Source organism: Pristiophorus japonicus, chromosome 5 (assembly GCF_044704955.1).
Source record: "Pristiophorus japonicus isolate sPriJap1 chromosome 5, sPriJap1.hap1, whole genome shotgun sequence".
NCBI lineage: Eukaryota > Metazoa > Chordata > Chondrichthyes > Pristiophoridae > Pristiophorus > Pristiophorus japonicus.
The window spans coordinates 36,949,165-36,960,718 of NC_091981.1; the positions used below are offsets into that span (position 1 = coordinate 36,949,165).

Consider the following 11,554-nt stretch of genomic DNA (forward strand, 5'->3'; position numbering starts at 1 on the left):
AAACTAAGATTTTTCCCATAATGCAAGGCAGGAGCAGAGATGACGCTACATTACAGGCAGCGAGGCAGGAGGGTTTGAGCTCTCTTTTAGAATCCCAAACCAGCATTGATTGTATTATCTAACCCTGTATTGTCCAATAATAAATGTTGACTAGCCACAGGTGTTACTATGATGACACAGTTTTAGCCACATGCACTAATTTGAGTAGAGAATGCCTTGAACACACACACAATACAGATAAATGTGCTTCACACCTATATATTTAATTAACAAACACCTACCACCATTCAATAACCAAGGATGTAAAGCAGCCACAACGATTTAAAAAAAAACCATTCACACACTTTGTTTTTCGTCTTACCATTTAACCAACAAATGCACAAAAAAGTTAAAGTTCACATTAGAAATGTATTGGTGGTTCCCAATACTACCCTGAGGTTGACTGTTCTAAGTCCAAGTTTATTATCCTTACTCCTACATTTAAGTTCCTCCATTAAGTTACAACCTCTCAAATCCCAGCAGCCAAACTACTCCCAGTTAAATTGATGTGCAGATCCACAGAATTCTAAATGCCGAGCGGGGTTCGGGTACACTTGGAGTAATCTGATAAATTGATACTATATTTAATTTTGTTTATAATTGAAATTAATTTGAATGTTTTATGGTTTTCTGTTGCTGATCTGCAAAGTACTAAAGTTGTCTCTTTGTAATCCTGCTGCTGTATTGCAGCATGCTGAAAGTTTTGATTCATACTGGCTGCTGAGTTTTGTTCCATAGACTCACTTCTCATACATGCAAGTCATTCAGGAGTGGAATCAGAACGCATGTCTTCACTCAAAGGGTAGTGGGAAATCAGGAACTCTTTCTCCATCATTCCTCCCCAAAAGGCTGTGGATGCTAGGTCAATGGAAATTTTCCAGACTGAGATTGATAGAGTTTTGTTAGGTAAGGGATATGAAGCAAAGGCAGTGAAATGGAATGGAGGTACAGAGCAGCCATGATCTAATTGAATAGCGGAGCAGGCTCGAGGGGCTGAATGGCCTTCTCCTGTTCCTATGTAAAATGATAATCATTTGTGTCTGCAATTTCTATTTATCAGAGATGGCTAGACAATAGGTAACTATGGGTAAGACAGAACTCTAAGACAGAATTCCTTTATGAGAGAATGGTGGTGAGAATGTGGAACTCGCTGCCACATGGAGTGGTTGAACCATATAACATTGACACATTTTAAGAAGAGGATTGACGCATACATGAGGGAGAAAGGAGTAGAGAGATGCGGTGTCTGTGGTGGGGAAGAGGTAATTAGAGCAGGAGGAGGCTCGTGAGGAGTATAAACACTGGCATAGACCAGTTGGGCCAAATAACTTGTTTCGGTGCTGTAAATTCTATGTAATTTGGAAATTTTAACAGTTCTGGAACAAAGTTTCCTTCATTTAGCCCCTACTGTGGTCTAAGAGACTGGGAACCTTTGACAGAAAGCGAGCCCAGACCTGTAACCACTCTATAACCAGCAAGTGTGATCCTGTGCTGATGCAGGATTTCACTAAACCTTTCGTGAATTGTACGCAGATTGGAAAATGCGATTGCCATTTTAAAGTCTCTTCTTTTGATTTGATAGCAACTAAAGAAGAATGTAGATGAACTACAGGCCAAGCTGTCTGCAGCCAAAGGAGAGTACAAAGCTGCCTTGAAGAACCTAGAGATGATCTCCGATGAGATTCATGAAAGAAGACGCTCCAATGTGATGGGGCCCAGGGGCAGTGGAGTTGGTGCTGAAGGAAATGGAAACTCTCTCGAAGATCTATCCAGTTTGAAGACTGAGTCCGATGAATTGTCCAGTAAGTAGTCTTTGTGATTATAGCATTGTACCGTTACTTATTGGAGGCATTTTATTAGTGACTTGTAGTGTTTACCCACATGTCTGTTTCTCTTATGCAACCCTTTCCCTTTCATGTTACCAAGATGTACTTTTCTAACCCACTTTCAATTATGGTTTCTCTTGACCCTTGTCTAATTGTACATGTTAATAACAAGCCAGGAGCTGCTGTGTTCCTTCCTGTTACTGTATTCGTACAACTGCACACTTGACAAACCAAATGCACATAGTGTATGATCAATTTTATTTGCCACATTTATCTCTCCTAAAGTTTCCAAGAATGGACAGTATGCTGCATGTATTTTGAGGTTTGTTTAAGGCAGTCAGCATTTTTCCCAATGCTTTACTATATCTTTCAACTTGGTTAATTATTGAACTACAGAGATCTGCTGGTTGTTAGCAGAGAATGCAGAAAACCTCAACTGCTACAGATTTACCACATAGGCCTGCAGACACAAACATATTACTGAAATCCTTTCTTCTTCAGTGACCATCAGTGATCCCATTCATTCTCGTGTATTGGCAGCACAGGGCCAGCTTGAAAGTAATCATTAAACTGAGGCAACAGGTGTAAGTGAACCTCCTGTTTGAAGCAAAGGCAGTCTAAAGTGTTAGCCATGGCTCAGTGGTAGCATTCTCTCCTCTGAGTCAGAAGACTGTGGGTTCGAGTCCCACTCCAGAGATGAGCACATAATCTAGGCTGACACTTCAGTGCAGTGCTGAGGGAGTGTTGCGCTGTCAGAGGTGCTGTTTTTTCAGATGGGATGCAAAATTAAGGCCTGGTCTGCTCGTTCCAGGAGATATAAAATATCCCGTGATGCTTTTTGAGGTGTTCTGTGCAACATTTACTCCTCCACCAACATCACTGAACCAGATTAACTGGTTATTTAACTTATTGTGGTTTGTGGGACCTTGCTGTGCACAAATTGGCTGCCACATTTCCCTATATTACAACAGTAACTACACTTCAGAAGAACTTCATTGGCTGTAAAGCGTTTTGGGATGTCTGGAGTCCGTGAAAGGCACTATATAAATGGGAATCTTTTACATCCACGAGAAGGCAAATGAGACCTCAGTTTAACATCTCATCTGAAAGATACCTTCTCTGACGATGCATCCTTTCCAAAAATAACATTTTACTTTTTAAACACTGATGTTTAATTTGCCAATAAAGATTTTCAAAGTTGATTTTAATTGCCAATTTTTTTAAATCCCGGGGGAGCGGGGGGGGGGAGGTCATGTTTTTGTGAGAAAAGGGAGAAAAAAATTAAAAATAAATTGAACCCCTAAAAACCCAGGTAAATTCAGAGAAAAATCCGTTTTTAAAAGCTAAGTTTGAATATCGCTAAAACACAAAACAAGCAAACTATTTTTAAAAAAAAGATGTGGCCACTGACTAACATCCCATAATTATTTACACAATTCATGGACACCACTTTAATGGGGCTCACCATCAGATTCAATTAACTCTCGATCCCTGTATTTAAAATTAAAAGGAAAGTTTCGAGCACTTGTTTAATCGCAGACATTCAGCTGCCATTGTGGTGGGGGGATAATAAAACTAGTTGAAAATTCTGCACAAGAGAAGAGTTGTGAACAAAGCCTTGACGTGGAACCTAAGTCAGTGTTTAAGTATTCAGTATTAATGTGGTAACTATGTCAGTGCACTGCTGACCTTGATCCGTAATACAACTTGTATTTATATAGTCTTTAATGTAGAAAATCATGCCAAAGGGATTAGGAGATATTAGGAGGGGTGACTAATGGGATACGATAATTAGTTTAAATTTGAAAGAATAACAATGTGTCTTTAATCTTAATGTTAAGACATGGAGGATCACTTGTGACTTCATTCATGTGACTTTAGATAAAGGCAGCCGATTGTGACTTATTTTGATTTAGCTTCTGTAGTGCCAGCTCTAAGTGTAGCCTCACAAATCATCTTTGTCTATGCTTCCACTTCTCATTTGTCCAAATAAAATGTCACCGATCATCACTCCCTTGTAAATTGCAGTATTCATTTACAGATCTCATAGAAGGTACTTTAATAAAAAAAATTTAACAATGTGCTATATTGTATAAAGCTACCCATAGGGAAACAATGAACTGAGTAATCATGAGTCGTAAATTAGTCTTTGTCACAAATCTTGAGCATGCTTCATCAGCTTGAGTAAAAATCGAGGCTGGCATTCCTAGTACAGTACTGAGGGAGTGCTGCAGTGTCACAGGTGCCGTTTTTCGGATGAGACGTTAAACTGAGGCCCCGTCTGCCCCTTCGGGTGGACGCAAAGGGATCCCGTGGCACTATTCAAAGAAGAGCAGGGAGATCTCCTTGGTGTCCTGGCCAGTATTTATCCCTGAACCAATATTATCACTTAAACAGATTATCTGGTCATGGCTAATGCCAATAGAAAAGTTTGTACATTGTCCAGAGAATATTTTGGGACAGGTGACTTAACAGTAGCAGCAAGACATTTGTATTTCCCACTGGGGTCATTCTTAACAAGAGCCAGATATCCAGTTCTATTCCACTGGTCCTACTCTCACTATGGAGGATGGAGACCAGAGTTTCATATTCATCATTGAATATTCTAATCAGCAAGCATGAGATGAGCTAGATTTTGATTCCTACTGGATGATCTATATTTGGTGCTCTGTCTTATAGCCTAGAGAGAACAGGCAAATTCAACCACCGTAGCAGGAGATGGAAATTATTTTAACACCATTTTAGATTGAATCAATTAGTAGGAGAAAATAGATCATGTTTGATTATATATATTTAAACTTAACTGTAAAGTTTCTTTGTTTCTTTGATTCAACTTTGTCAGTTTGCTCTACCGTTTACAAAAAATTAATTTCTCAGATTTAGCGAACAGATTTTTCATATTATACAGTTTAAAGCAACCTAATTGTCGTTGTCATCTTCCAAAATTCTCTAGATTATGAAACAGGTCTTGCAGATTGGAGGGTGGCAAACGTAACCCCACTATTTAAAAAGGAGGGAGAAAACGGGGAACTACAGACCGGTTAGCCTAACATCAGTAGTAGGGAAAATGCTAGAGTCTATTATAAAGAATGTGATAACGGCACACTTCGATAATATCAACATGATTAGACAAAGTCAAAGATTTATGAAAAGAAAATCATGTTTGACAAACCTACTGGAGTTTTTTGAGGATGTAACTAATAGAATAGATAAGGGAGAACCAGTGGATGTAGTGTATTTGGATTTTCAGAGGCCTTTGATAAAGTCCCACTTAAGAGGTTAGTGTACAAAAAAAAAGCACATGGGATTGGGGGTAATGTATTGGCATGGATTGAAAATTAGTTAACTGACAGGAAACAGAGAGTAGGAATAAACGGGTCTTTTTCAGGGTGGCGGGCGGTGACTAGTGCGGTACCAAAGGGATCAGTGCTTGGGCCGCAGCTATTCACAATATATATAAATGATTTGGATGAGGGAACCAAATGTAATATTTCCAAGTTTGCTGATGACACAAAACTAGGTGGGGTTGTGAGGAGGATGCAAAGACGATGCAAGGCGATTTAGATAGTTGAGTGAGTGGGCAAACACATGGCAGATGCAGTATAATGTGGATAAATGTGAAGTTATCCACTTTGGTAGGAAAAACATAAGGACAAAATATTATTTAAATGGTAAATGGAAGTGTCGATGTACAGAGGGACCTGGGTTTCCTTGTACACCAGTCATTGAAAGCAAACATGCAGGTGCAGCAAGCAGTTAGGAAGGCAAATGATATGTTGGCCTTCATTGCAGAGGATTTGAGTACAGGAGCAAGAATGTCTTACTACAGTTATACAGTGCCTTTGTGAGACTGCACCTGGAGTATTGTGTGCAGTTTTGGTCACCTTACCTAAGAAAGGATATACTTGCCATAGAGGGAGTGCAGCGAAGGTTCACCAGACTGATTCCTGGGATGGCAGAATGTCATATGAGGAGAGATTGGGTCGACTAGGTCTGTATTCATTAGCGTTTAGAAGAATGAGAGGGGATCTCATTGAAACATATAAAATTCTGACTGGGTTGGATAGACTGGATGCGGGGAGGATGTTTCCCCCTGGCTGGGAAGTCTAAAACCAGGGGTCACTGTCTCAGGATACGGGGTAGGAAATTTAGGACCAAGATGAGGAGAAATTTTTTCACTCAGAGGGTGGTGAACCTGTGGAATTCTCTATCACAAAGCTGTGGAAGTCAAGTCACTGAATATATTTATGAGGGCGATAGATAGAATTCTAGAAACAAAAGGCATCAAGGAGTATGGGGGAAAAAGCGGGAATATGGTGGTGAGATAGAGGATCAGCCATGATCATATTGAATGGCGATGCAGACTCGAAGGGCCGAATGGCCTACTAATGCTCCTATTTTCTATGTTTCTAATTGGTCTCTCCCAAAAAAGTCCTCCGGTAAATTCTAGTTAAAATAATTTTAATCTGAAGGTCAGCACACACTTTATTTGTTGACCGTGTCTCCTCGGGTAACCGATGAATGTAACGGTCTTTACTCCTGCGATTTGCAAAGCCTAATGTGCGGGTTGCAATAGCAAAAAGGACAACCTGATCAGAGGAAATGGTTAGTGAGCCTACTTTAAATGAATAGTAAGTCTTGCAGCATTTGGGAGCTCAGGGAATATTTGTCCTACTTCTGAGAATCTGACTCTGCTTTTTGTGCAAAATATGTCACGGGAACTTGCTTAAAATCTGAGCCATGTAATATGACCCCACTAATCTTTCCCGGGCTCAGTCTGAAAATGCCATACAACAGCCACACATTTGCACACATAGCCAAATTCACTCCTCATTACGCGGAGTGTATTCTTAATGAGGCAAATCAGTTAAATGGCTATTTCTGTTTTCATCCCTGTCCCTTGATTACAGATCACAAAATTATTCAGGAAGCTTTTCACATCTCTTATAGGCTTGTCTTCTAGTTGCCTCTTCAATATCATTGCTGCACAAGACCACTATTTGAATGTATTTGCATGTTAAATAGCTCAAATGACGTTTGAGAACACCCAGTAGACTTTTAGAAAGAATGCAACCAGAAGCAGTTAAGTAAACATCAAACCTACCAAACGACTTTATGCATTGCCTCTGATGTCTCCCAGGTGCCTGATGTTGTCATTTTAAATTAAAAATGCCTCTCTACTTGTGACAAATAAGTTGTCTAATGTAATGAGGCTGAACACAGCCTAATGATGGATTTCATAATGAATTCCAGGTGATTAATATTCAGTGACATCCCTTTCTCATTTGCAGTGACGTCTGAAATATTTGAAGACGATAACTGCAGCAGCCCCGTCTCTGAGGATTCGGAGAGCCAGTCCGAGTCCAGTTTGAGCTCCTGCCCAACCAGCCCCTTGGATTTGCCCAGCTCTTTCCCTTCAGTAACTCGTCCCCCCAGCTTGGAGCTGTTGAGTCCCGCATCTGATTGCGCCATGGACTCTCCCATTCTGGGGCCTCGCAGTGAATGCAGTGGAGCCTCGTCTCCTGAGTGTGATGCTGAAAGAGGTCAGTGATCTTTCTGGGTAACTTTGGAAGAAAAATATTTCAGTGGATGAGATGTGATGAGCCACTGTTTCAATGCAAAACCTTCCTTTACTAAATGTGAGAGGGTGAGCGTTTAGAGGACATCCTCTGATAGATAAAACATTGAAACTCCTGGAGTTGTGCTGATCTTGGGCTCTCTCCCTGCCCTTTCCAGCTCCAGGAATTCTGAGGTCAGTGTATCAATATGCGGGAGCCAAGAAAAATACATTTGGAGCAATCATCTCCCTCTGATATTCATCGTGCTTGGGAGAGGGAAGAGTGTGTGAGGATGTCAATCGGCCCAGTAGATAATCTATTGGTTGTGGTCCAGTGAACTGTTAACGGTTTTAAAGACCGTGTAATGCTCACTGAAATTCACAGTTATCTACCTTTTTATTAATTTTATTTTATCATTTGGATAGGGGACAGGGCCGAAGGTGATGAAAATGAAAAGGACAAATTGATTAACCAACAGACCATTGATGAAACAACCCTGAAGATCAGAGTGACGCAAATTTCAGTCAAGTGCACAGAGCCAAAGGAGAAGATCATTTCGGAAATAGAAGTGTGCGCGTTGGCTCAGTCACCGACCTGTTAAATATTGTGAGAGGCGCCATCCTAAATGTGCCAGGAAACATTGCGTCACCAACTTATTCGCTCACAGACATGGTCTTGGCCTTTTAATTGCTGCCTAATTACTACGCTGAAAGGTTTCTAGAGTGGCTGGTGCTCGTCATTGGAAAAAGGAAACTACGGGAGTAGTTCTGGATAGAAATTAATTAATGGACATCTACAAAGTCTGTAGTTAGTGGTCTGATTTCAGACTGGAGGCAAAGTAGCAGTAACCGATTTTGTGCTGTTGAACTGGATCTGAAGTAAGATCCTTTTTTGCTTGTTCCCTGACTGATGACCTGCTTACACGGCAGAGGTGGAGCTCAGATCAGCAGAAGGTCCTGCTTTTACTCCACTTGTACTTTATGCTGCATTCGTGTGCGGCACTTCATTGTGTCCCTCTTCATGTTGACGCCTGTTACATTCCCGTGCGTCAGAATAAGCTGACTCCATCGAGGGGTTAGAGCTGTTTTTACAGCAATCGTAGTTGTCATGTCCTGTTGAGAACCAGACCTTAAGGACCTTCCCATGTTTCCTGTTGTTCAGAAGGATTTGCAACAAAAAAAAAAGGAAACTACCAGGGGGGCTTCACTTCCTGTGCATAGTGTTGTTAATAGTGATCCAACACCGGTTAGTAGCTGGAAAGGGAGCCAGATTGGCGAGGACCACATCCTCTTAACCATGCTGAAGAAAAGAGATTTGGAGAGACAACCAGCCATTGCTCTCGAGCAGGAAGTTGGCTTGGCTTATGAGGTTGCCGCATTTTCACTCTGTCTCGTCAAGTTTTGTTCCTTTTAACGGCTAGCCATTTGCATCAATCCAAATACACTACAGGCATCGATGAGGTTTGCTGCTGTGCATTGTTTGCCTATTTAGGCAACAGAATAGTATCTTGGACTGGGGGAAGTGCAGTGGGAATCCAGATTATAAAACTAGTTCTTGGATCTTGCTACAGGAAATGCCCAACCCAGTTTGCCAAGGCGACTGTTTCTGATGTCAGAGTAATGCAAGTAAAGTGACCAATGGCAAAGCCTGCATGCCTTATGTTTGTTTAAACATTATCAATAAGAACCATGTATGTTATAGTCTTTAGACATTGTTTTTAGTGTTACTTTTTGTACATGTTTCCTTTTGGTATTGTAATGAGTTATGTATGGTGCTTTTAACTATATTTTATAGGTTCTGTCAATTAATAACCTGGCTTGTATATCTACATATTCTGAATACATATACAGCTCATTGTGTCTGCGTTTGTGTGTCTTATATATACAAAGACTTGGATGAGAATAGAATAGAGCAACACCGACCATTCTTGTCTAAAGGACAACTTCAACTCAATTAGTTACAAATGAGCACATTTTTGTTGCAGCTAAATAAACTGCTTGAATCTTACACATTTTAGACATGTAAAAACATTTAGCTGATTGAAAAGAGATAGGCACAAAAAAGACAAGGATCTGAGTAATAGGGGCATTTTACTGCATTCCTGCCATTTTAGTTTAAATATAAAACTTCCTTCAATCATAAGGGGGAAAACAAACTGTTTTCGTTTACTGATCGAAGCACTTTGATTCCATTTTCAGCTCTAACTGTAGTGGGAGTCTCTTCCCCCAGATAGTTCTAAACCTACAGGTCCCTCACTCTGTTCTAATCCCAAACCTTCTTCACTGAACTTCTCTTATAGATTCAGATGAGGAAGAAATATGCTTGTTACTGAATTTTAATCTGCATTTGACAAGTTAAACTTTTGTGACTTTTACAGCCGATTTTATCTTCCGATTGCACAACTTCATTCTGTGTTTGAAGTACCAGATAAACATGTATTTAATTCTACAGCAGAATGGATAGTAATGCAATGGAATAAATAATTCTGGAAAGATTTTGGTTGTATTTACAGTATGGGGAGAAGGACCATTTAACAGGCTGATGATTTTTAAGCAGGTGTGGCTCAGCGGGTAACACTCTCGTCTCCGAGTCAAATGATTGTGGGTTCAAGTCCATAATCTAGGCTGACGCACCCAGTGCAGTTCTGAGGGGGCGTACTACCCTGTGAGGTGCGATCTGTTGGATGACACGTTAAACTAAGGCCCCATCTACCCTCTCAGGTGGACGCAAAAGATCCCACAGCACTCTAAGAGCAGGGGGGAGTTCTCCTCGGTGTCCTGACCAATATTTATCTGGTCACAGCTGATTCTAACAGAACAGTTTGTAGATTGTCCACAGAATATTTTGGAACTGGTGACTCAATGGTAGCAGCAAGCCATTTTTATTTTCCACTGGAGTCATTTTTGACTGTTCAACAAGAGCCAGATATCATCCAGTGCTATTCTGCTGACCCCACTCTCTCCATGCAGGATGCAGACCAGAGTTCCGTATTAATCGCTGAATATTCTAATTGGCCAGCATAAGATGAGTTGGATTTTCATCCCAGGACACCCTGGATGATCTATATTTGGTGCTCTGTCCTATAGCCTAAGGAGAACAGGCAAATTCAACCACCATAGCAGGAGATGGAAATTTATTTTAACACTTTTAGATTAAATAAATTAGGAGAAAATAGATCATATTTATAGATAAATTTAAATATATAAATCAAAGTTTCTTTCTCTCACTCACTCTAATGAGCTCTGACTCCATAGTTAGCCCAGGGCTTCCTACGTTTTCCACCACAGAGAAAACAAAGACTTGTATGTATTTATATAAGCGCCTTTCGGAACCTCAGGCACTGTGCTTTACAGCCAATTTAGTACTTTTTGAAGTGTAGTCACTATTGTGATGCAGAAAATGCAGCAGCCAATTTGCACACAGTGAAGAGTAGGGATTAGTTTGTGGCAATATGATTCTCCGAACAATCAGTCCATGAGAAGGCAATAGACTGACCTGGCCAAGAAATTGCACACAACGTAACATTAAAACATTGATTTATTTTACTCTTCATAATCCAAGATGTTATGCACAGATGAATTCTTGTCTTGAAATAAAAGTAAATTAGTATCTTCCATAAAGAAAATTCAGTTTTCCCCATAATGTGTGTGGATGCATAACTTTCATTCATGCTAAATGGATAAAAATATATAATCTGTAATAGAAATACATACAGCTGAATTTAGAATCTGCAGACCAGTATCCACCCACTTTTTTTAATAAAGAAAACATTTGATTTGATTACAAATATTGACTGGTCTTCAGTTAAAATATACATTGCACATTTCCCATTTCCCTCAGTTGTAGAGTAAATCCAGTAAACATCACCGGCTGCTTTTCATGCAGTTTAAAAGCTCTCAAAACATTTCCAGTCTTGTGTCGTCATGTAAAGGGCTAATAACAAAGTTTGGAACTGAGAACTGGTGAAAAAAATCCAATCTAATCCCACCCGCGATCTATTTAATCGATTGCAATACTGGGGCCAAACAACCAGAATTAAATTACAGAAGAGTTCCAATTATATTCTACAGTAGAAATATGTACATCACTTGCTTTTTGTGAAGATATAAAAGCATTTACATGGTTCCTTCA

The 11,554-nt window shown here is 40.1% G+C and overlaps 1 protein-coding gene across 1 annotated transcript in view; it reads left to right on the forward strand.

Moving 5' to 3' along the window:
• Positions 1–9,282, forward strand: part of LOC139264298 (SH3 domain-binding protein 5-like) — a 60,866-nt gene extending 51,584 nt beyond the window's left edge. Inside the window, exons 7-9 of the mRNA XM_070880545.1 lie at positions 1,622–1,841; positions 7,157–7,408; positions 7,849–9,282. Coding sequence (XP_070736646.1) covers positions 1,622–1,841; positions 7,157–7,408; positions 7,849–8,024 — 648 coding nt within the window. The 3' untranslated portion in view covers positions 8,025–9,282. The remainder of the gene's footprint in view (positions 1–1,621; positions 1,842–7,156; positions 7,409–7,848) is intronic.
• Positions 9,283–11,554: the final 2,272 nt, after the last annotated feature.